Source organism: Limanda limanda, chromosome 7 (assembly GCF_963576545.1).
Source record: "Limanda limanda chromosome 7, fLimLim1.1, whole genome shotgun sequence".
NCBI lineage: Eukaryota > Metazoa > Chordata > Actinopteri > Pleuronectiformes > Pleuronectidae > Limanda > Limanda limanda.
This window is the reverse complement of record NC_083642.1, coordinates 18,580,706-18,607,793: the sequence shown is the minus strand read 5'-3', so window position 1 is coordinate 18,607,793 and position 27,088 is coordinate 18,580,706. Positions and strand designations below refer to the sequence as shown.

Here is a 27,088-nt window from a genome sequence, read left to right as displayed (position 1 = left end):
GGAAAACTGTTTCTACATTGTTATTCTACACTGTCTGACAGCGTGACATATGTGCTGTATATTCTTTGTCAGCTAGTTCCAACCAGGACTGGTATTTCTGAAGAGTGAAAAAAAATCTATCAATCGTTCAGTTAGTCATTATATTTACATCTATATATCCTTCTAATACAGATAAGATAAGACTTTGATAAAACTGATATGACATATTAGTTTTGGATACGGTCATTGTCTGTGACATTGGAAAAAAGTTTAAAATTAACTTAAGGAAAAGATGAATCTACACGTTCATCCACATGTAAAGCAATAAAGGGGTTTCCTCCTTCTTATATAACGGTGAACTAGACTCTTCGGTTTATAACATGACTTAATGTTGAATTATTTTTCATCTTACATTATTACCTAATAACAATGTAAATTGCAGATTCACTTTAGTTGAGTTATAGAATATTACAGACAGTTATTACTCACACAATAGCCTTGCTATTCAGAGGATCATGAAAATCCTTAATATGCTCTGGCATTTTAGTGCTGTATTTATGTAAGAGCCATGAACTTTGCTGAAATTTGACAGTTTCATTATATCGATTGTTATTGCCGTTGCTCCAATGTGTGGTTACAGAAACTCCTCGATGAGAAGACAACACTGTTGCACACTGAAGTGAAGCAGGAAGAACCTTCAACGACCAGTGAAAAGCTCGATGTGCCTGCGAAACCAGTTCATGGAAAAAAGTGGAAAGGGCCTTTATTCATGAGCAAACCAGAGGTCATCCTCTTCAAGGTATCACACTAATGGCTTTTATTAAAAACATCACTTCTGACTTCAGACTATAACAGAGGAATTCTAATGCAATAGATGTAGGTGTTCTGTGCAAGTTTTCCATTTAAATCTATGTGAACAGTCAAGTTTTGGTTATTTAGCTTTGTTTGGTATATTTTAAAGGCAACATGATGATTTAGAATATTTTTTATTGTCTTTTTAGGACTTTGAAGTGGGGAAAATGTACAAGAAGAAGATTGTTCTGACCAACACCAGCTACATCAAGAACCACTGCAAGCTTCTCGGGGTCTCAGCCCTGCTGAAGGATTTCATCACTATCAAGTAAGATTTTAACATTGACTCTGTGAGCAGTTTGCTATAAAACAGTCTTGTTGCCTTGGTGCAGTGTCAGTGGCCCTGTCACTTTTGAATTTCCAGTCTATTATTACATTAATGCCCCACTGACAGTAAAATAATCTGATAAATACCAAGACTAGTTCAAACAAGGCTGGACAGTGTAAGGTCAATGTGAGAAATTCATGACATTGTTGAAACTGTTGTGGAACTGCAATATGTTAATTAGCATATTGTTGCAACTCACTAATACATGAGGTTGGACACCACAGACTTTTTTACTGGTCCAACTTATTTGAACATTTGTGTTCACACATACTCATAATATCAGCTAAAGTTCGGTAGCAAACTGCCGCTCCGGAACAGAATGAACTCAGAGAAAGCTGTGCCCCTTGCACGCAGGTCAACAAGGTCAAGGGTGAAGTAATTATTATCAAGACAAGGAAAAGAGAAGGATTAGACGGGGGTCCCTAGCCCAAACTTTGTATTTTTCTCCTCAGATCCTTGTACAAATGCCACATCAGACTTGATTAATAATATTCCAAAAACACAATAAGAGATTTGAAAGAAGCCAGAAGTTTCAGTTTGTTTGCATCAGTCAGATCAGGCACTGTGGGGATAAACAAATATAACATCAAGCAACTCACTTCTACAAATGAATCCTGCATTATTTTCTTGCATTGTTTATTGTACTGTTTGATTAGCTAGCTAAAGGTCATACATATTTACAAAGAACATTATTTTACTCGTGTGACAACACTTGAGTTACACATATTTACCTCGACAAATGTTAAAGCTCCCATGAAGCCACACGCTTCAATTATCACATGGAAACGTCCGCTTGTGTATCGACACTTAAGATTTTAATATAACCACTTATTGTCATTTTAAAAGACGATGGAGTTGACGTGAAAGCAAAGCTTGTCCTCCCACTTATGGACGCCAGCTTAGATCACCACGCTCCCATCTCCTCTTCTGAGACTCGGCTCTGTGAGTCAGACCGAGTCTCTGCTGCATCTCCTCACTCTCAGCCTGCTAGCAGCCTACAGGCCGAGCAGAGATGCACTGTTCTCCAGGTCACTCACTGTAAGGCACCTCCTCATCAGCTTCCCCATGACTTGACTTGGTTTCTTCGTCTCTCTTCTTTCTGCCTGACTGAGGGAACCATCTCCCAGGCTTCAGCAGAGGCAGTGGGAAAATACTGATGCTGTTCTTGAGCCGTCGTGCTCGACCACTTGTCTGAACATATCACCTTCTAGCCACTATTCGTAACTCACATGTAGCAAACACGCACTTCCGTACCAAACGGGTGAATGCACACATACTCTATCATCCGCATTATACCCACTCACTCTCTTGTATCTGCATTTCATGTCACTGAAACACAGCACAGTCAAGATTTAGTATACTGTATTTTATCTGTATTTACACTGTTCCGAGACTCAATTCAAAACCGTATTAATCAAATCAATCTGAAGATGAGCAACAACAGGGGCCTCCTGCTTTTTCCATATGGATTAGTAAAATGTTGAAAAAAATCAGATTTCATCGTGAAAATTATGTGGTTTTCTGCTGCACCTGTTTTCCCTAGACTCATTATTCACTGCCACAAATATGGAGGATAGGATTTTTTACAGTGCAGCTGTGTAACTTTTAGAATATAGGACAAGATGGTGAATATGCCGTCTACATTTGGAGGTCATCTGCACAATTTAAGTTACCAACTACCAGTAGATGTTAGCAGGTGTTAGTGGCCACCAGCGGATGTTAGGGACATACCCTCTGTTGTGCACCTTAGCCTCATCAGGTGTTTTGGCTTTGTAATCAATGATACAGGCCGAACTTGAGATGATACTGGCTTGTATGGCACTACTATGAAAGCCATGCGGCCCGCTCAGTAGATCAGACATTATTAACCTTTTTAGACTAAACACTGTCCCATTTTAGAACTTAGAGCAAGATTGTTGGCATTTTTCCTCCTGATCCGGAGCCATTGGCTGCAGCGTGCTGCAATATGTGATGTTTCTTTTATGGTCTGGCCAAGGGCTTGTCCGTGGATCCCCAGTTTTTTTAAAGCAACCTGATGGTGGATGTTCCAAGGAAAAGATGATACATTATAATAATAATAATAATAATAAATAGATTATACAAAAAAGTTAAAAGCACGATCCATTTCACACAAATTAAAAGTTCAATTCCGAACCTATAAAACACACACTTTCTCTATTCAGTGTAGTTCTGCTGCAACATGGTCTGGTATGATCAGTGCATAATGCTGTCCAGTCTTGATCAACCATCATGACACTATTAATTATGCTGTTAAATGGCTGTCTCTAAAAACTTTTAGACATTTTAGTTTCTCATAACATTTCCTATGGGAAGACTGTTGTAAATCTGAACGGGACATATGGTTAGCGATTGCTTTTATGACTAATAATGTGGGGAAATATAACATCTATAGCAGAAAAACAATCAACTTGACAACAAGGAAAGTTGTTTACCATTTAGAGCTAGGGTTGGTAATCCTTGGGAAAAAAGCAAAAGGACACCACTTAAAAAAGGCAACCGTTACATCCCATCACCTCCCATCAGCCCTATCTTCAAAACCACGCCCACATGAAACAACTTACCAACCCTACCTTCAGTCAGAAGAAATCATGTCGTATCAAAGATGGTGCAGGGTTTCTTTCTCATGCACAACTTGAGACCTGCATAGTAGCAGTGTACTCTGTGCTGCCACCAGTGGCCAGAGTTTTATGTAAATATGAGTAAAGCCCCATGTGGAAGCACCGAGTTCCCTGCAGCCGAGCCCCTTGCGTTGTCTTTAAAGAATCAGTGCAGTAGTTAGGAGGAACTGGCAGAAATGTAATATAATATTCAGAATTATGTTTTCATTGATGTTTAATCACCTGAAACTACAAATCACGTTTCCATTAGCTTAGAATGAGCCTATCTACAGAGGCAACAGGTCCTCTTCTACTTATAAATATTAGTAAAGAAATAAAGATACAGTTAATTGAATATAATAGTTACACAGTATAACTGCAAACCGTAAAAAATGTAACTGTAATTGCAATAGCATCGTTGGGGAAGCGGTGTAGGAATAATCTAATTTAGTGAGAGGATATATCAAAATGCAGAAGTTGTTTATGCTTTACACATGTTGACAGACTCACCTGTTTCTGCCACTGCACCGTCCACACACTCTCCTTTTATGACTCAGTGTCTGCCGTGTGTAAAACCTGCTGGTTACTCACACCTACAATATTGAGATCAGTCGTGACCAAAGCCTCCTTGGCTCACCCAGCTAAAAACAGTAAACATCAAACACAGCAGGCGAGAGATACGTGAACCAGAAACACACAGGGCTTTTTCACACCAACCCATGGTTCCCTATACGCCCCCTGAGTTTCTAAAAATGGTTTCCCATCCTGCTACCCCTCCCCAGCGTAGGCGCTTTTGTGCCAGAATGGGCTCTGCTGTATCTTTTCACCACTGGGACAAAAACCACAACAGCCTACGGCTTGCCAGACTTGGGGAAAAGCCATATAGAAGCTGTGTTTTTAGTATCACTTCTTCACATTATATTGCTTGTGACAGGAAGATACCCTTCTGTGGTCTGTATGCTCCTGAGATTAGCTGTGAGGTAAAGTCTGAGCCTGTAGTAGAAATGGGGCTAGTCGATCTGAGTGGGCAATCACATAAAAACCAATTTAAGTTGGTCCAAAATGGAGCAAGGATAAGATGCAATGTTAGCTTTTGCAACCTGTCTAATAGAATAGAATAGAATAGAACATAAAAACAATAACAGGCAATTAGTCAAACAGACATGTAAGATTGTATTCCGCACAAAATGAGGTCTTATCCTATCTATGGATCGGATGTCACTTAAGAATACCTATGACACTTGTGTTACGAGATGAATTGAATTGCCCCGTTACAATTAAAAGCTAGACCTATTCACTTCACAAGCTCCTTCACGTTCACCCGATAACATTTATCTCAGTCACTGCTGTGTGTGTAGTTTACTTTACGGATTACTCACGCTTTTCAGCCGAACTTCGCGATGTCTTCCACCAGCGGCCCGTGAACCACGACGCAGTCTGTTGGGCGTCCCCTCCAGCCACACCAGGCTCTGAGCTCAGCCAGCTCAGTTGCTTTCATATGGTTTCAGTTCAGAAGTGATGGGGAAGTGTCCCCGTGCATTATGAAGTAGTGAAGTGTAACAGAGTCCGTGCTCTGGGTTACTGTCTCTGGAGTCATGTCTTGACTGGGGGTCTGTTGGGTCGCCACGCACCGTCAGCTGCTGTTGTGCTCCTCGCTCTCTCTGGTGTGGGCTGCCACCAGGTGTGTAGAATTGTCCAGGATAAAGGCAGTTGACCTCACGTCCCGTGTGGAGTGTCAGTCTTTACCTACCACTTTGATTCACAGCTAACAACTAACCCTAACCCAAACCCTAACGTAAATCAATAAAAAAACATCCAAATCGGTCAGTATGTGGACTAAAGGACTATTTGAATACATTTTAGTTGCCAGAGGGACTCAAAGGCAATAAGTCTATCTGGAAAAGTGTTTGTGTTTTTTGCGTTTGTTCACATCTTTTCAGTTAAGAGTTAATAAATGACAAAGCTGTTTAAGGGGCCTTCAAATACAAAAGTAGCATTCAAGTCTTTGAATGAAATTAATTTAGAATGTTCATGCTACAGCATACAGTTGTAAAGGTCTCCATGACCTCGGGACCCAACCTGAAGCAGATTAATGCAAAACCCACTTAAACCTGAAATCCACACATACGTTCGCAAATAAGAGCCCCGATATGCAGAAAGAACGTGCACATTGGCAGAAGCTTGATTTATCGCCTGTTAATGAGCAGGCCGACAATAGTAGGAGCATGTGCCAGTTTTCCTGCACTAGATATTTCATGACCATAGTTGGAACCTTTGCCATGAAGCGAGATAAAAAGAAAAAACAACATGCATCTGCTTTGTAAATTGACTGTCCTGTCTTTTTTTTGGAGAGAATAATTATATACCCAAAGGGAAAAATAAGTATATTTCCTATTTTCAGGTCTTCTTTATTTTGTGGTTTCTGTCACCATGAGTTAATGGAGACACTGATTAGCAGGCTCTCCATAGCCTGGGACAAAGGGGTCTATGCCTTATTAGCAGCTCTGTGAGGCTGGACTAAGGCCTGTTTTTAATGCTTACTGTTGAACAAAATGCAAATGCAAGTGCGCTAATACAGTGTTATCCCAATGTGCTCAAATTCCAGAGTTTAGTATTTCACAAATTCGAATTTTGACTTGATGATGGCTCTTCAGGATTAGTCAGGGAGTTACAAATTATCCTGTGGGAAAAACTAATGTATACACCAAACTTGACTGTAATCTATTTAACAGTTGCCAAGAAATTTCATGCAAAACCGTAAATGACAAATGTTCATGAACTAAAATCCATTGTTGAGAGTAAGCAATGACAACTGTTATAATCCCACAAACGGAATTGTGTCTCTGGATTTGACAACGCACTCAAGCTTCCTGTGCTTGCTACCTTCTACATTGCATGCTCTCCCATTTTCAGTCTGTATGCCACCAGTTCCATCTTGCTTGAACCATCTTCGAAGTTTGACTTTGTGACTGTGAAATAGAAATGGCAGCCATACAAGTAGTATGATCCTGCTGCAATCAGACAGCTAAAGACAACTGGTAAAGGCATTTCCATTTTTTTAAGAGCTTAAAATCTGTCAGGGTAAAATGTGTTTCTGTGTCTGACACCAGAAAACCACGGTGCACTTAACTGAGCTTGTTTTATTTATCATCTTTGGTAGTCTGTCAAATACTCTACCAGTCAAAACTGCCGAAAGCCCTCATCCGTTGGGTTGTTGGTTTGTTTGTTTTACACAAAACCAACTAATTTCCATTAGACCGGGGTAAGGATACGATATGATTTAGGAGGACCCACTCAATTCTTTTGTGGATGTAGGATATTTTTTCACTTTCTTATAAATTGCGAGACATTTTCAACATTTTCATGGACCTTTATAAAAACAAATCAGGCACATTTAGTGACCTGATATCTATAAGTGTATTTATTTGGTTTCATTGTGGTTTTTGGTTAATTCAATATAATCATTCTCACCTGCCCAACCAACCGAACCAAAGATTTGCATCCAATAAAGCTGCTGTTATTAACGTCTTAGACTTGGCTTTCAAATGGTTCCTTAAAGGGACTCTTACCTTTGTTGCATTTGAGAATTACAGCACATTCAAATCATCCCGCCTTCCTCCAATGCCCCACCCCCTCGTTCCCATCCGCGGTGTTTTAAACTTTTGTTTTTCCCCCTGGGAGCGGCTGTTTCAGTACGCCGTGGACCACTTTGGTCTGCCATCGTCAGTCGCTACGGTCGATACGGTCGCTACTCGCCACTGTCTGCCGTGGAATCAAAACAAACCCTATAGTTGAGGACGCGCCTTGATGACGCGGGCCCGAATGCGCCACAAGAAGCAGACGGGCTTCCTGTCTGTTTCCATGCAGCAAACAGACAGGTCTGTCGGCCAATAAGGTCCTTCGGTCCGAAGAATTTTATTGGTTGAAGTTTTCACTAAATATTACGAGAGTGAAATAATTGTTTGTTTTAACTCCTGGTGGGTCTGTCTTGCATTTTAGAGTGTCATTACCTTATTAATACCAATTTAACCTTATCCACAAAAAGTGTAAAAATGCAACAAAGGTAAGAGTCCCTTTAAACTGCAAAAAAAAAATCTACATTTTGTTGTAGCGATCATTTGTTAACAGAACAAGTTTTCACTTTTGTGAAATAACTACAACAGCGAGATAATACAAGTAATGTTCGCACTGATTGTCAGAGTTGTGATGCTTCACTGTTCATTGCTCTCGGGAGTGTGAGGGTGTTTAAGCAGAGTTGAACTGAGTAACAAACTTAAGATGCTTATTGATTAATTTTAGGAGAAGCCAATGGGGAGAATGCATCCAGAATGCATAACAGAACACACGGCACAGTCACTGCTGCAGTGTTCTGCAATGGATATGATGTACAGAATGGCCTAATTTGCAGCTTTTTATCTAGGGCTGCTGTAGCAGGCTTTTTCAAACACAGCCTCACTCAGCGTTTAATCCCAAGTGAACTGTTCTATTTTCTTCACGTCTTTTTAGACCACCTGTCAAGTCGCTGGGAAAGACGAATGACACCAATAAGGAAGGGGATTAGCCAGAAGTGCAATTAAAAGCACAACATGACATTTCTAATTATCAACAGATTTATTCAAACACTTTCATACGCTTCCAGGTCACAGTGGTGAACTGGATGGCAGCTTCAGCCAGACTGCTCCAGATTCTTTACCTAACAGCTGGACCAACTTCAAACTACTGGCTTAAGGCAAACCCAATGCACCTTTGCCCACTTGCGCTGAGAACAGTACAGATTGTTTATGAAGTTGCACTGGCAAGAATATGCACAGATTTATTATGGTGCAGTTTTACTGTTTGTCAGAGATTTTTTGTGTAAAGTGGGTGAAAATACTGAGAAATTTATGAGGAATCTGATGAAATTATCTTTTGGGTTCATCACGGTTCAAACAAAGTTTCCGAAAGGGCTAAGGCTAATCTTTTTTGCTTAATTTATCTTGTTGGACCAATGATCTCTACATATTTTCATTAATCATCTATGTCATGTAAATTAAGTTATAGTGGGTTCTTTTTTTTGCCTTAGCAGCTCTTAGCTGCAAAAACCAAGAATTAATTTCCACTTTACACAGCTGAGTCATGTTTCAGCTTCCTTATTTGGAAATGAAAACCTGTGGAAATGAGATAATAACATTAATTGACCACTCAAAGCGATTTCAGTACAAGTTACATTCACCCATTCACGCACACATTCATACAGTAACATACACTTATTAACTGCTATAACAGTAACAACATCAATACAGTTAATAGAAGAAGGAGAAATTGTATTTGTATAGCGTGGCTCTTAACAATACTTAAAGTCACAGAAAGCAGATAAAGGCAAATAACTGATGGATGGATGGTTTTAGATTTGACTGTTTAGAATTGTTATTCAACATTTTTGTGTTCAAGAAAACACAATTGCAGCTCATTTATAAAAGAGTTGGTAACAGATGCTTTGGAGCTGTACACAAGTTTGAACTGTAAAATACAGCTTATCAAACTGCAGCTCTTTTGCATCTTTTTCTAGCTTTTCAGAGCAGGGTGAAATAGTTGTTTTGGGGGCACATCTCTGTAAACAGTGTCAGCTACAGGCCTCCTGGGGAGATGTTTCCAATGTTAGTATTTGACTGACATTGAAAAGCCTGCGTTACTATGGAGACACGCTGTCAATTTCTGAATTTTTTTTTTAATTTTTGCAACAGACTGGAGCTCGTCAGCCAGAGAGAGAAAACCATGTTAACCCAGTCTTATTCTTCACTGAGTTAAAGAAGCAGGAAAAAAAGTGATATAGAAAAACTGAACTTTTGTCTTGTGCCACCCTCAAAACAAAGTCAGCTTTACCCACAAGATATCTCGTTATCTAAGCTCTAAGCTCCTGCATGTTTCCACAGTGATTTAATCATTTCCTTCTTCGTAAAATAATGATAAAATACTGTAGCTAATAAAAAACTAGTTACAGTATGCTGTAGGTGTTGCTGCTACCTGCCGACTGCCCCTGGCTGCATGTCTTTTTGTTTATGTATTGAATTTTTTGAATCCTTCCCTGCTTCTCTGGCTGGCTGCCTGCCATATTCATCTTTATCGACCCTCTTCTTGTGTCTGTGGAAGAGCGGCAAGTTGTCAAGCTCCTCGGGGCAGCATCAAGAGAGGAATCAACATGTGCTGTGAGATACACATGTTGCTTTGAAATGTAGCTCACAGTCCTCATGTTTCTCTTTCTCGTCTGGGAATAAACTGTAGGATTCTGGTTGGATATGCAGTCAGTATAATAAGACCAGGGCTGTGAAATATCACCAGATCGTTCTATTACACACTGCATTGTTTTCATGTGGAACAACAGCTCTTTGTTTTCTTTGTTTTCTGTGCCTGAGCATCAAGTTGACGTTTGACCTTTTATCTACTCTGCTCTCCGGAGATTCATCACACTAAAGCATTTTGATCTTTTTTTGATCACAGTGTATTTCTCTAAATTCAAACTTTTACTGTTGTACACATGATGTCTTTCATAGACTCACTGATTTAACATTCTGTTAATCATCGTAGTCAGTCTATTAATATTTTACTCTGAGCAGGGATACCTTTGTCTTTGTGCCATAGAACCAGGCAGCAGTTTGAAATCCAAATTATCTTTAACCTACTAATTTCACAAATGTGTGTCTGTATGTATGAAATTGATATCTTGCAAACAGATCATCTAATCGACTTCACATTTAGTGTTTGTATTGTAAACTGTGCTAGGAGTTGCAAATTGGAAACCCGATATGTTCAATATTAATACAAACAGTCCTCGGTTGCTGTCAGTGGAGGCATGGCAGTATGCCTTCAGAGACACATCCAGTTAAACATTTCTTCCTCTACGTCCTCAAATAAACCACAGCAGTGATCGGCAACTGGCTCAAACTGCAGTTGTAAATCGCCACCGAATCATTTTGATAATTACATTATTTATATTTCACCAAATCAGACTGACGCAGACATTCATGGGTACTGATCTCTGTCATGGTAAAAACATGTATAATAATTTCCCGTTTAGCAATTTGTCTTCAAAGGGAAAGTTCAATGTTCATAACAGCAGTTAAGTAAATCATTGAAAATTGGATAAAAACTTGGATAAAAACTAAATACATTAACAGTAATGAAGCAAAATCACTTCCATTTTAAGAAAAACGTTGAAAATTAAATCTTCATTACAGTTAAACTAGGTGAAGAACATTATGTTTTCTATATTCACTCTGCACCATCGATTGTTCTCAAAAAGCTCTGCCCACAACGTCCAGCACACAGTGTAGAAAGTGACAGTATATTGTAGAACTGTGAGAGGACTCACTTATGACAATCCTGAAGTATAGCTCTGGAGCATTAACACAGAACAAGAGAACAGCTCCTTTTAAACAAGCTGGTTTAGAAACGGAACTGCAGTAGTAATCATAACTCCCTGTAATTTGTGTTTCAGCTTCAAGCCTGCAGGTTCTCTATCTGTCGGGATGTCCTGTGACATGCAGGCTGTTTTCCAACCTCTGGTTAGTCACATGATCACCACAGTTCACAACATGCTCATATCTGTCATTTTTCCTTCAGTGCCTTTTGAGCTTAAAGAATGTGCAATATATATCTGTATATCAGCTTTTTGTCAAAGCTGAGTGTAGACAGGGTTATATAACAAATAGGACAAGTCATTATAATCAAATCTAACTACCTAACATCTATGTGTCCTTGTGCAAAATGTCCTCTGTGGTATTCTTAGAGGGAATGAACTTCCATATGAACCATAGATTTGTGCCGACAGCTTACCTTTTATTATTAGCCAAGTCCTCACACATTTCACAACTCTCAGCCCACTGCCATTCCACTCGTTTGTTTAAGGATCAAATGTCTGAGGTTTAATCTAAAATCCGACCTTTATTCTGAATCAAATGTCAGGTAGCCGATGCTGTTATGAAGCGAACCATTGTTCCATTATCTGATCCCTGCAGATCAACGAGGACCTGGAAGGAGACCTCTATTTTTCCACGGGATCGGGTCCCTTCTCTGTGCCTGTCAGGTGCACCATAAAGAAATGTGAAGTGAGTCGTGTGCTGTAGCCAACCTACAGACCATTAGGGGAAATTACTGAGCGTGACTTATGACTTTCAGGGTAATTTTCATGCCCTGCTATTTTCTCAAATCATTCTTGTGCTTCTAAAAGGAATTGTTCTTTCTATCTGTTTATTTATGCATGTTAATGTTTTGTCACGTGACTCTTTTGGCCAGCCGCCTGATTAGTTTGATTGTAAGGTTGCTAACAATGCATTAATAATAGGAATGAGGATTCTTCATCATGTAATGCTGATTACTTTTCTAGCCTGACTTTCTATTGAATTGTATTCTGTATAACTACCATCTTATCACTATTTATCATAATTATTATCATGATTACTGATGAACTACATGAATATATTATTTCTCTAGCTGGAGGTTGACTGTCAGTTAGTTGACTTCGGCTCACACGTGGTGGGCCAGACTATTTCACGGACTATCACCTTGACCAACACGGGAGCTCTGGCCACCCTCTTCAGCCTGGACACCTCCACATGGCTCAGTCCAGAATCTCACCATGTCCAGATGCCATCTCCAGTCTCCACCCCCACATGCCAGGTCAGACTGTCTATTAGGATCTCAACAGTTTCTGTTCTTTGATGAATTCATGGAGTAAATTTCATTAGTAAATCAGGGAATTTAAAGTTAGAGAATTAACAGCGCACAGAAGGACTACAGACAATTCACATTGCCACGTTGAAAGAGAGTCATCTTAAATAAACCGTCATGGGTAAATTATAAATAATGTGCTGTGTTGTTGGCTGACAGGAGACAAGCAGTCAAAACACAACATGTGGCAGTCAAAAGAGCTCCGGAGAAATCCAATCAACGCAAGAGAGACAGAAGCTCTGTGAGGCAGCACAGCAAGAGAAGCCAGGTGAAGGTATTATACATATCTAATAAAACATTATCTAACACTAGTTTGTACCTGAACTAGAGTTCTGCATGGACCTGAACCTTCACTTACATCTTTTAGATCTAACCCCTCTGAATGTATCTAGTACTGAAGAATTTGGTATACAGTCTACTCTGTTTATTCCACTGGGCATGTTTACCATGCTACATGACAACCATGGACAAATATCACAGAAAGGGCAACCGGTCCAAGTCTAAAAATATCCACTATATGACTAAAGTAATATTGTTCACCAGTTTAGGAGGAATAGTTGCACTTGCATACCTTCTCGGGAACAATTTTTTAATAATATATTTAATTTGCAGGTATTTTAGCCATGCAAGCAGCAGAGCTCTATGGATGACAATGAAAGACCCATTCACCACTAAAGTTGACTAAGATACATCTCAGCAACCTCTGTATATATATTGCCATGAACGTTTGTACACATTCATGGTTCCCAGATGATGAATCCTATTGTCCTTGGGGATCCTCTGACTTTTCCTATAGCAACACTGGGAGGTGGGTGTGGGGTTTTAATTGAAATGTCTCAACAACTATTGAATGGATTGTCTGATTATCTGGTCCAGATATTCATGTTCCCATCATGATCCATCTCTTTATATTTGACGATCCTGTAACCTTGTCTTCACCAAACAAAACATAATTTAGTGTCATCGGGTCAAAAGTAGTTTTTTTTAAATACTTCGGTACATAATCAAATTCCATCAGCCTCAGCTGTAACTGTGTCTCATCTTTCTATTTTTGTTGGGACATTTGGTTCCTGTTAGAGGGAAAGCAAAAGAACACACACACACACACACACACACACACACACAAAGCAGAGGGTTCACCTTGCTTTCACAGCTGGTGACAAGGAGACTTTTTCTCTTCATGTTCCCTCAGATCTAAAGTCTTCATCACTGTATTCAGCACTTTCCTCCACCGATGCTGTGATAAGCCGCTCAGTCTTTTATTTCTGCTCTGCTAGCTTTGGAAAAAACTGTGTTGAAGTGGCTCTGCCTCGATTCTTCATCTGCAACCGTTCAGAGATGGTGTTCTTGGCCACATTTTCAGGCTGCTGATGTTCTTTGCTTGGACTGAATCTTACAGTAGCTAACATACAGTATATGCAATTATCTGTCAATAAATTGAATGTTCTTCTTCTCTCTCATAATAGCTTTTGACCCAACTGACGGATTTCTGCTCATACTTAAAAACAATTTGATGTGTGCGCTCAAAATGCCACAAGAAAAATACTTCTGATTATGATAAGCTTTAAGAACTCCCACATGTGCCACCATCATGTTGAGTTTTTGTTGCATTTGGTGAATTGGCAGCTCTTCATGGCAGGTTTGCTGCACAACGTACCAACAGTAAAAATGACCTATGATGTTCTGTGTCTTTTTTTTGTATGTGTGTCAGAGTCAGAGGGTTCAGCTGTAAGTCCGGAAGCTATTCCTGAGGCCACTGATGCAGAACTCCAGCTAGACGAAGACACCAGTGACATAAGTCTAGGAAATGTAAGTATTGAGTCATACTGTGAACACTGTGGATTTCAGCTGTAATGATGAAATCAATGTGAGTTTTGTATATGTTTCAAGATAGTAAATAACTTTATTTCATAACAAATAAAAGTAATATTCATCAGCAAGGCTCTTTATGAGCTTCCTTTAGAGTTAAATTCTCATATGAGTCACTTGTAGCCTATATCAGGCCAGTAGAGTTGACATTATGACTGAAATGATACATGTTGTTTTAAATAAGTGGGTTCAGCCTCCTGGGAGCACCAATCAGAATAATTAGATATAGCATAATAAATTATAAAAATGTTGAGTGCAAGGAAGCCGTGCTAGCAGCTAGGCTCGAAGGATGGCTGTGTCACTGGGTTGATTTGTCTGTTGGTCGGTCTGTCAGTTGGTTGGTTCACCACTTCCTGATTGGAATTTTTTGATCACCATTAAAAGCTATTACATAAAGTGGGATAGGGTGCTGCAACAGGGCATCACTAGAGGGGCAAGTTTGTGATCCCCAGAGGATGAATCTTTGACTGAGATTATCCCCAGGCGTTTCCTTTAACATCAACAACAGCTCAAAATTATTAATGTCCAATATTTTGATTTGATAACGACATACAATAAGTACTTACCTTATGATAACAGGTCTCAGCTAGTAGCTAACCTAAGAGAGTGAACACAGTAAACATTACACCTCTTTAACTAAAGCACGTTAGCATTCTGGCATTAGCCTTACCATTTAACAGAGCTGCTTGCACAGCTGTAGACTGTCACACTTGTTGAGATACATATGGTTCCAAAGTGTAAATGAGTGGACATTGTTGGAGTGATGCCGGCGTATCTGCAATTGTGGGGGAACATCACCAGCCATCAGTGTTGGGGAGTAACGGAATACATGTAACGGCGTTACGTATTTAGAATACAAATTATGAGTAACTGTATTCCGTTACAGTTACAGATTAAATAGATGGTATTCAGAATACAGTTACATTGTTGAAATCAGTGGATTACATGACGGTACTTCTCGAGTTTATTCACTCTCTCGTAAATCCACCGGCGGCAAAGCCCCCAGGAAGCAGCTGGAGACCAGGGCTGCCGTAAGAGCGCCCGGGCCCCCGGCGGCGTGAAGGAGCCTCACCGCTACCCGCTCGGGACCGTTACAGGCCCGGGACCGAGGCTCTGAGAGAGTTCCGTCGCTACCAGAAATCTACGGAGCTGCTGATCCGCAAGCTGCCCTTCCAGCACCTGGTGAGAGAAGACCGACCTGCGCTCCCAGAGCTCCGCTGTCATGGCTCTGCAGGAGACCAGCGAGGCACGCCGGGTTCACACCGGACGCTGAAGCGCCGGGCAGCGCTAATAATATCACCCGTTGACCAAGTAGTATAAAAGCATTTAGTCACTTGTTGCTCCAACATTAACTGCAACCGCGTCCCAATTTAATTTCATCCATCTTCAAGAACTTCTCCGCTGTTCTCTCCGTTCAATGTCGGGTGTCGAGGGTAAATTACGTATTCTCCGCCCCCCCCTCTCTTTTTATCTTTATGACTGCTTGTGTGTCTGTAGTGGATGGGCAGAGGGGGGCATTTAATAATGTGATCGGTAAAATTGGTAAAATTAAAACTCCAGGACAACAGAAGGGGAATGCAAACTATGGGATGCATACTTTATCATTTATATCATATAAAATGTCATCAATATCGTTTAAAATCATTTTTCAGTGTGTTTCATGGAGCGATACGCTCGCGTCAAGCGCAAAAAAAAATAAACTCGACGCCGAAACGATCGTAGCACGGCGCGAGGCAGCCTTGGCGCAGGGGGGGGGGGGGTCCTTCAGCCTCCGGTGGGGCCGGCACAGAGGTGGGAGTGGATGGGAGCCGGACATCCAGCTGGAGAGAGAGTTTAAACTGCTGCTTCTCCACTGACTATAACAACGCCGCAATCATACACTTAAAAAATGCAATACAAACCGGAAGTATTCCAAGTATTCAGAATACGTTACTCAGATTAGTTAATGTAATGGAATACGTTACAAATTACATTTTTGGGCATGTATTCTGTATTCTGTAACGGAATACGTTTTGAAAGTATCCTTCCCAACACTGCCAGCCATGCAGCTGTTGGAATTCAACCTGTTAATTTCATCCATTTTCTACACCGCTTATCCTGTGAGGGTCGAAGGGAACTGGATCCAATCCCAGCTGATAGTGGGCAAGAGGCGGGGTACACCCTGGACAGGTCACCAGTCTGTCACAGGGCCAACACACAGAGACAAACAACCATTCATCCTCACATTCACACCTACAGCCATTCTCCAATTGACAATTGACTGTTAGATAAAGCTGCAATAACTGGAGAAAAGTCACACAGACACGGAGAGGTCCCATCTGGCCGACAAGTTCAAACCAGAACCATCGATCAATGAATTGATCCGTGAATGGATGTGACCCCGTGTAACTGGATTCCCAGAGAGACACCTGCTCCGTCTCTGATAAGACAATTATCTCTGTCTGTTGAAGACTCTGCCTCCCTCTGTTTTTATCACTGCTGCTGTGTGTGCCTTGTGGCCCATCTGAAGTTCTGGAGTTGTTCAGGGTTCATTACTTCTCTGGCGGGGGGCTAATGGTGCATCGCCTCTCCCTCTGCGCTTGTTACGGCGGTGTGTATGGCGTGCGACAGCATGCCCGTGGCTTGAACAGTGTCATTTTGACTGATACTTTCACATTGTGTGGTTGTAGGCTGGTGCCTTAAATGGTGGATTATCCATCAAGCTATGGTGGTTTCACTCGGTTAGTGGCTGCATGACTTTCTCTTCTCCTTTTGTTTTTATAATTCCTCTCACTACCCCGACGCCAAGTAGCAGGGTGAATAACCTACACTTCCCTTCACTGTAGTTAGATGGCATTCCATTTGAAGTTATATATCTGAGTAAATTAAGCATCATTCATGTGCATAGATAGACTTTTTTTTTTGGTCATGACTCTTTAACTCGGTAACTCTGTCCTTTTTGTATTCAATCACCAATACATCCACCATTCTGATGTATTACAATACAATATTTCTCACAGATATTGTGTAAGTTAAAATATGTTATAATCAAATGTTTGCTTGTTCTGTGTTGCCCTCAGGTTCGAGAGGGGGAGATTGGATCTTTAGAAAGCGTCAAACTAGAGATTGTTTTCGCTCCAACAGTTCCAGGAGAGGCCACACTAGATTTCCACATCAAGTTCTCCGACCAATCCAGCAAACCAGTAAGACTATTATTCATCACCTTGCACATGACAGTTAATGGAGCCGTAAATAATGTTATTTAATGTAAATCATTTGTGATTGGTGATACGTATTTTGGTTGATACAGATACCTATCCATGTGAGGGGTGCTGCAGTCAGCATCCCTGTATGGGTGGATCGACCCACTGTTGATCTAAAGATCTGCATGTTCGACCGCCTCTATCAGGACATTGTCGCGGTCCACAGCAGGTAGGATCCAAAGCCTCAGGTGGCTGAGATCTTTATAAATATATATATATATATATATATATATATATATATATATATATATATATATATATATAGCTCATACTACTCCTGACTCTATATTGTTTTTTAAGAGTCTGAACTGCAGCATTTTAAAATGTATTTATATGTCTTGCACAGCTTGCAATGAAAACACATTATAGTAGGAAAGAATGACGATAATGATTATGTGACTGACTAACAGTCCTCGAGGTCAATTTATAAATAACAAATTTGCATAATAATACATGTATTGTTTTGTCTTAAAAGCTTGAAGTAAATTAGGCTGCAGAAAACACAATCTAAAAGACCATTAACTGCCTACATTGTGAGCTCATTTTCTGTTATACTAAATATACACTAAATACATCCCCTGTAATGCAGTAAAAGTAGTTGTGCGGTTTGTCGCAGCTGTTTTATCCATGAACATGAAACACCCAAATTAAGGAAAGTAACATGTCATCTAACACCCAATTGGTGTCACTTTAAATAATCACCTGCAGCTTGAAAAGGACAAAGAAAAAACTGTGTGAAAAACGTAATTGTATCACACTTCTTTTCAAGTGGATGTGCCTGAAATTACTAGCAATTTCAAATTTTAAGTTTTTTTCATGTTGTAGGCCAGTTGACCTTTTGTCTTTTTGGGACAAGGTCTGTAACTTAGTGTTAATCAGAAAGAGAGTGGGATCTATTCCCCTAGTGAGTTTTATAAGTGGCTGTATCGAAGCAAACTTGATAATTTCATGTTCAGCTCAGCTTTACCCAAACAAACTCTCCGAGACATAACCATGTGAAGGTTCCTCTCAAGGAAATCATTGGGAAACTTTCTTTGAAACCAGTTTCAGTGTTTTTGCCAGTTCAGGGGGATCTGTGTTTTCATGTACAGTTTGAGCAGATGGCTCTCAAACACACACACGCGCGTACACACACACACACACACACACACACACATACACACACAGATAGAGATACAGTCTCTTCTCAAAGGAAACAGCACAGTACTCTTCAGCCGTACCAGCTGTAGCCTTTACTGAGCAGTTTACTTAATTGAGATCAAAATGTTCCCACCACGGTTTCGATTCAGACCTCTGTGAAGTTGTATGTCTCCAGGTAAAATATTTTGTATACAATCTGTGAATATTGATCATATATTTTATACCTATAGGAGAAATCAACTGGCAAAGCAACGTTTTCATGTATTGTGCAATTGGAAATGCAGCTAAAATGGAAATTTGAGATTTATCGCAAAACAAGTTAAAAACATCATTATGAAAATCCCCACTTCTCTATGTTTTGTCATGGCAACAAAAGGCAAATGATGGCTGTATAATTGGTGGAAGCCTCCAGTCACAGAAATGTATAATTTGGAAAAGAGAAGTGTCTGGAAAGTCATGACTGCACATGCCAAATAAAATGAATTGCTTTGGCAAAGCGGAACAGCACTCATTAATCCAAGCTCATTAGGAGGGATAGATGAGAATTACTGTGGACTGTCTTGAACTTATACATCTCTAGGGAGAAGTCAGAAACAACAAGAATATGAACTTCACAAAGTGCTTGTATTGAGAGTGATGTATAATGCTTTTATCAATAGACGCAAGCTTTTGTTTCAAGAAAAGTCCAATATACCAGCAGATGGAGTTCTGCATATAAGACAGCAACAGTACTTAAAGTCAGCTTTACTTATCATTGTTATTCATAGATGTTCTTTTTCTTAGTTTGTACCTCGTGTAATTATATCTTCTATCTTCTATAACTTGCAGTACCAGTAACATGTTTCTTTCTGTATGGGCTGTTCTCTCAGACTGTGTTAATGTTGCCTGCAGTTTTCTTTCTGAAACTGTAAAAGCGACCTGCAGTAATTAAGCAGCAGTGAGTAAAGCCCGGGTTCTGCTGGACTCGCTCCACAGAACCCTGAAGCTGCACCACCACTGCTGCACAAAGAGCTGTTCTCATTAAAGTTCAGTGAAGCTCAACTCAGTATGTGGAACCCTGAACTGGAGAATCACTCGTTGTGCTTCACTGTTGTTGTGATCAGTAAAGTCACTTACATTGATGACTGCCTGTAAACCTGTTTATTCAAATTGTATCCAAATTGAACGTGTCCAAATTGCACCAAATTCCACACTGCGCTGCCTTGGGCCGGTAACATTACACATACCAAGTGTTTCTCGAGTGAACCACAAGCAGACAGTGAGAGATTTCCTAAATTATTAGACACATACCGTATCTATATTATTTATCAAGTTCCTGTAAGTGAACACAAGTCCACAACAAACCGAATGAAACATGATGTATTAATCTCCTACCAGATCTGCATTAGTCACTGTTTAATATGAGCTAATGATGGACTATTTAATATGAATTGCAACTTCTTCATCAGTCTTTATGCTCACGTAACAATCTATATCGATCAATCTAAAAAGTCAGAGCAGTACAATTTTTATGCTGTTTAAATTTAACGAATTAGAAGCAACAAAATCTTAACAATGAACTACTTCACTTCCATCGTTACAGCATTAGTGTAGTTTATATTAGTTATGACAATGAACTACACCAAATCTTCTCCTGTTATTATTTGAGAGGCTGTTTAAACCCCCTGCAGAAGTGAGTGGTACATGTCATATTTCCATTTTGTTTGTTGTTATGCAGGGAAAACGTCCTTGGAGTAAGAGTGTGAAAAGCACGGACTACTGACTTAGCACGCCAGCTTATCTGCTGAATGCAAAAACTAAAACTCCCCTAACATACTGAGTCTCTGCCAAAGCGGCAATTTTCACAGAAAAACGGCTCATGGAAATCCCTTAAAATTGACAGGGCCAGCTTAGTTTTCAGCCAGCACAAAACTCTCCGCCTCAGTACACTAGGGAACCAAGTGACGTATTGAGATGTTCAACAAATGTGCCGACATAATAAAAGAGAGATGTATTAGCTGATAAATATTCCTAAAGAGAGGAGATGTGAGGGGCTAAGCAGTATAAGCCCACATCCTCACAATCCTCTTTGGCCCATACAATAGCATATAGAGCAAAAGTAAATCCTTTATGATTATGGATGTGATGTATTACGAGGCACACGGGAGGTTAAGAACACACCGGGGGGGGGGGGGGGGGGGGGGGGGGCGACGACATTTACAGACGTGTGGTCCACCACCTAGCCAGTCATCGTGTCACATCATGTGGGGGAGGGTGAGCATGCGTGGGGGTGGGGCATTTGTGACAACTGCCATCTGGTGTGCTGGCAATGCAGCACATGTGACAACATGACGATGACAGCGTCAGTGTGAACAGAAGCTTTGAAGTTGGAAAAAAAAAAAATGCTAAAGCTTGCACCAGCAAACCGTGCAATATGTCACTCCATCTCCAAGATAGTAATTCCATCACAAGATAACTTGGCAGGGAAACAATAAGCGAGCTGCGGCTTTCATTGCACAGTTTGTCACTTTTTCCTTTGAGTGGATGAACAGATCCTATCCCACAAGTCCGCCTTCGTTTTTTAAGAGCGCAGCACACGCATAATTGAATATGTCTCTCTTGTCTGCGAGTCAGTGATTTGAATATCACTCCCACTAACTGAAGGAATTTGTAAGAGCCTCTCAAATGTGCAGTGTCTGACTTAAGCTTGTGAGACAGTGATTGGCTGATTCTGAACTCGGTAGGCAGATATTTTCTTTTCTTTTTGGGAACTGTTTTTATTATTTATCTATTCATTTCCAACCCTCCTCCACTGGCCCCTGCTGGGGAGTCCAGGGTTCCTGCCCAAACTCCAAACTGCCACAAACAAACACGACCGACCATTTTCATAAAGCCGTCTGTTCTCGGTTTCTCTGTTTACCGCATTTCTGTTATCCCCACTGCACCTTGTCTGAGTCCAGCCTGTGTCCCGTGTTCTTTGGCTTGAAGAAAAGAAATATATAGATGACAAGAAAGTAGAAAGAACCCTGCTCTTCCAGCAGGTTGATTCATTTTAGTATGAAGCTGACAATGCTGTATTGGGGGGGGGGGGGGGGTTTCCTAGAGCCCTTGCTGCGAAGACTTGGTATCCCATGAGGCTTAGTAAGCAAGCGCAGCCACCTGGCCCTTTCAAAAGAGGGCAGAGGCTCTGATGTAGCTGTGGGCAAACACAGGCCGAGCTCTCACTTACTCAGCTCTGCATGCAGACTCAACATGAGTGTCATCTGTGTTGCTTTCACACATGTCAGCTGTTTAGGACTGTTACACAAACAGTTAAAGATGATGTTCATGCTAATTCTCCTTGTTACTCACATGATTCTTAATATAGTCTCTACACAGTGACTTTGTTCAATTATTACTCTCACTTGAGAACAAGCTGTTTTGTGATTTTCATCTTCTATAGTTTGGAAAAAGAGAACCCTTGAACTTCTTTATCTTTTCTTTTTTCTTTTTTTTTACAAGATTATCTGTAGGCGTTTTGCCTTTAGCAGTCAACAGAGGTACAAGACAGGAAACATGAGGGGAAGAAGGGCTCTGACATGCAGCAGTGGCTCCCAGTCAGATAAATGTCTGTTACACTAAAGTGCCTCAAACTAGCCCAGGAACCACGTCATGCTCAAGTTCCAGAGAGTGATTTAATTGAAAATAAATGACTAAAATATATTTAGGGTGTGCATTCACTGCCAGGAAGTTAGTTTTACAAGCAGCACATGGAAGAGTGGGAGATGTTGCTGATGGATGCAGGCTGCAGAAATGGCAAATTAAATCAAACCCAGAGAAACATTTGTACCCGCTGTAGCCTGATAGCCAGAACACAATGGACTGCACAGATTGCACTCATTTATCTGCAGCTGCAATAGTCTCCACTCCTTAAGGAGCTTGTTTCCACAAGATTTTCAATCCTGACTGTCGTTATTTTCTCCCATTAAGCAACAGGGTATCACAAAGGTCAGCCACTGATATTAGACAATAGGACCTGGCTCTCAGTCAGTCTTCCAATGCATCTTAAGGTGACTTTTAAGTCCTTTAAATTTAACAACAAAATATTACATTTGCTCAGGCCTCCTAGAATGACAGTGTTTTCTGATATGACCTGGTTAGGTCACAACCCAAGCTTTGTGGGCACAAAGACATTATAGCACTTTGATTCGGTTAGAGAACGACCATGATTTAGATTAAAATGACAACTTTCTTTAAGTTAGGGGATCTTTATCGTCATGGTTACATAGTTAGGCATATGTAACAATTATGCAAATGGTTAAAAAATTACTTTTAGCTGATATGTCCTGACCTTACTTTTCTTTGACCCATGCATCCACCTCGTCCCCTCCATATGCAGTCTTATGTCTTTCATTATCACTTGAAAATAAACATATGCCGTACTGGGGCACTAGCTGAAATGACTGATGTTGTCATTACTCTGAGCGGAACAGTCTCTTCACATCCAACTGGGAAAAACATTTGTCATGGACGTGGCTCTGTGCAGGAAGTATTGTCCATGGGACATTGGAACGTACTCTCCCCGAACCATTGTCACATTGAAAGAAATGTTACCTAATTTGAATAAAGGGGTCTAAAGCAAAGCAACATGAGCCCCGGAAGAAAAACAGTGTGCCATTATTTTCTATGGTTCCATTAAATAATAAACTCTTCTTTCAGTATACATTTTAGAAGCATATCTACCACATTGCTTCCCTGAATTTGGTTTATCATGTAAATGTATGCACAAAGGAAAGAAAACTTTAACTGTAAAGGTAAACTCATCAGCATCACAGTGTGAGCTGCCATGAACTTATCTGTAAATAACAAAATGTTCCTTCAGAAACAAACTGGTCACGCAGGCAGCCAATAAAAAAGACAGGATCAGCTAAATACCCCTGTTAATTAAAAATCCTAATTACCCTAAATGATTATGTATTCATGAATATTCCCCCCAAGAGTGATTTGAAGGTTATTATTTGGCTGGAATAAAGAAAGCTTTTAATATCCCCAGAGTGTCCCTGAGAGTCCTCGCCTCAGGGAAACAACCATCTGTTTAACCCCCATCAGAGAGGGTCATTTAAGTTTGGAGGGGAATTAAAAAATGAAGGCTTCCTCAGTCTGTGTGGCCTCAGTTTGCTCATGTCTTACCTTTACTTCTTCGAAGACATGAGCAGGCGCAACAAAAGATGATTGCTGTACATGCACATCACCAGCAGCAAAGAGAGTGTTTTTCCTCAGTGTGTTTGTGCTGTCATTGTTTTAGAAGGTGTGTAAGTGTGGGCTGTGGAATTCCCAAGGTGAAGAGCCATTTATATCACAAACCTCAGCTATTACTGAGCCTTGTAGCCACAGGCACAACCATCTGTTGGAGCTCCTGGAAAATGGGTCAGCTGAGTGATACGGACGTGGCGTTCCGTACATCACTCAATACAAGGCCATTTCTGTAGGTGTCACTCAAACAAAAGTATTTTGTTTGTCCTTGCCGAGTCCTCGAGGGATTAGAGGTTTGATTAGAGGATGTGTATTGGGCAAAGCACATAAAATATCTATTTATTGTTGTTTCTCTTGTTTATGTCACCTGAAAAGAAAAACCTGCAGCGCCAATTGTCAATGGGAACAGGCGTACCAATGACACTTTTGAGTTATTCTCTTGTATCAAAGAGCCAAGGGAGAGGATTTTGCCTGAGGACCTAAAAGACTGTAGGTCATCAAATCACCCTTCCAGGGAACTCATTACACACTCTGCTCTCTGTGAAGAATCAATCTGAATGGCCCAGCTCAGTCTCCAACAACACTGCAGGATACAAGATGTCAGTGCAAGCCAGGGAAGAACGTCATCCATAAAGGGAAAAAGTTATTGTGTATAGGTCATTTTAGTGGATGGATATGTAGTACACAGATAGACAGAGGGGGTTTGTCCCTATTATTGACTGTATATAAAAATGGACAACATGACAGCGGCCAAAAGGTGAAGCCAAAGCGTCTTGATCCCCATGTGGGGGCTGGCTGCAGTATTGGTCCTGAACCCAGGGGTGCAAAGGGCCTCATTGGGAGTTGTAGATAATTATAATCATACCTCATCATAACACCTTCAAACAAATGAAATGCAAAAGAGATTTTACTGGGGATTGACAAAACAAAGGAGGTTGTAAATGAAATCAAATAAGTTAAACATTTGGAATTTAACTGTTATCTTCCAATAATCTTAAACATGTTGTGTTTTACATTTTGGAGACACTGCAGGAATAAATAAATTTCTTATTATTTAAGTGTTTTGAATGTTTTGCAGAATTGTCCACTATGAATAACTAAATATACAGTTGTTGGATTGTAAATTCAGGGTTTGTTTTAACAATCATTTAACCAATACGGGGCAGTGGCTTTCTCCATGTGTCTAAAAAGGTTTAAGGCAAAACTATACCAAGAGTAAAGATATTATAATTATATTAATAAATTATGTTGATAATTATTAATTGTTTATCTTACTGTTCAAGAAAAAATGGCAAAATGACTCTGATCTCTTCTCATATGGTAACATGTTTTGCTTTTGTGTGTGTACATTATAGAAAATGTATCAGCAAATTACTTTCTATAAAAAGAATAATTAGTTGCAGCTCTAATAAAGAGATCATCTTGGTGCAGTACTGTCATCTCAAGCAAGGAGCTGTGGCATATCAGAATAGGTGGAATGTGATGTCTTCCCTTTTAGATTTTACAATGTCCCTGTATATAAATCCCTGTGTGCTACCGCCTGTGCCTAATCATATATCTATACATCACCTTTGTCTTAGGTTCATGCACCTGATGTGTTTGCTTTATGCCAATGAAACTCTCTCCTTTCAGATCCACCGCAGCGTTGAAGGTGACTTTTGACGTGTGCCCGGAAATGAGGAAACACATGAAGCTCTTACCAAAGACCGGCTTCCTCCAGGCTCAATCAACTTTTAATGCCCAACTGAAGTTCCTGCCGAGGTGAGGAAGGACACACAGAGGATTCAATGATAATGGAATCAGTGGAGCATTGATAATCTTGTTTTGGACTGTCAGCTTGTTAAGATTCTATCCACCTTCCCTCAAAGTGAAAACTGCGTCACTCCAAAGGAGAATCATATGTATTGAGTCAGAAGGTCGTGGCGTTCTATCCTCTGCATGTTCAGGCATCTGTGGAACTGGTTCTTTAGTTTCTTTAGAGGTGTCAGCAGCACACAAGGAACAATACACGGTTAGAGTACAGACAATTCTGCTTTACTGCTAGTCTGGTTTATTAATCTTGTAGTTTTGACCATCATTTCTACTAGTGCAGTGCCATTCTAAACCTGCCTGTTTGCTTTGCATGTGGTTATTGCTGGTTGCAGCTTTCTTCCTGAAACTGTAAAAGTGACCTGTAGTAATTGAGTCGCAGTAAGTTAAACCCTGAAGCTGCACCACCACTGCAGCACAAAGAGCTGTTCACCTGTTTCAAAGTTCAGTGAAGCTCAACTCATCACACAGAACCCCAAAGAATCAGTTATCATTGCCATGTTAATGAACGCAGTGTTGTCAGGATTGACAACGTCACTTACGCCGAGTCCCGGCTGCCGCTACAACACAGCATTAGTCAACGTTTATTTAGAGTTCATCAATATAGAGCATTGCATGTCCAAATCGCACCACTGCACTTCCTAGGGCCTTTTATAATACATATTCCAAGTGTGAAGGCGATGAGATAAGGGTTGTCTGAGATATTTGTTCCACATACAGACAGCCAGACAGAGATTTCTGGAATTACTAGATATACAAAACATTATAATGATTTTCTACAACTTATGAGATCTGTATGGGTGATATGCCCAAAAATTGATATTGATGATAATAAATATTATAATTATTGATATTGTTTTAACTCCAAGCACTACTGTAGCAAAATCTGTTGTACCACAGAATTGTCTTTTTAAGAAGCACGTGCATTCATATCATCTAAAGCAGTGGTTCCCAAACTTTTTACAGTCCCGTACCCCTTCAGACATTCAATCTCCAGCTACGTACCCCCCCCCCCCCCCCCAACTAAAGGGAAATGAAAAACAAACAAGGAGGTTGAACTAACTCACTCAGGGGTTTAACGCAAATAACTATTTAACTCAAACAAGGCAAAACAGATGAAAACCAAGATACTCAGCGTCAAATGCCGGAAGAAAACAAACTAACAATGTTTAACTAAGAACATAAATAAACTAAACAGTGTGCAGAAGTGTGTGCGTTGAATTTGAAAAAAGGAGCGTGGCCGGAGCGGAGTTCAGCCAGAATCACCACAGGCACAGGTTAATGAGACGGGTGTGCTTGAGACGATGCACATAATTCTGCAATGTGTGGCTGAT

At 40.4% G+C, this 27,088-nt stretch overlaps 1 protein-coding gene across 1 annotated transcript in view; it reads left to right on the top strand.

The window, feature by feature from the left end:
* The window catches only part of cfap74 (cilia and flagella associated protein 74), a 54,190-nt gene that overhangs the window by 6,794 nt on the left and 20,308 nt on the right, over nucleotides 1-27,088 (top strand). Inside the window, 10 exon segments of the mRNA XM_061074641.1 lie at nucleotides 620-778; nucleotides 981-1,099; nucleotides 11,252-11,318; nucleotides 11,772-11,861; nucleotides 12,247-12,432; nucleotides 12,643-12,757; nucleotides 14,195-14,292; nucleotides 17,412-17,534; nucleotides 17,642-17,763; nucleotides 25,578-25,706. Of these exon segments, the coding sequence (XP_060930624.1) occupies nucleotides 620-778; nucleotides 981-1,099; nucleotides 11,252-11,318; nucleotides 11,772-11,861; nucleotides 12,247-12,432; nucleotides 12,643-12,757; nucleotides 14,195-14,292; nucleotides 17,412-17,534; nucleotides 17,642-17,763; nucleotides 25,578-25,706 (1,208 nt within the window).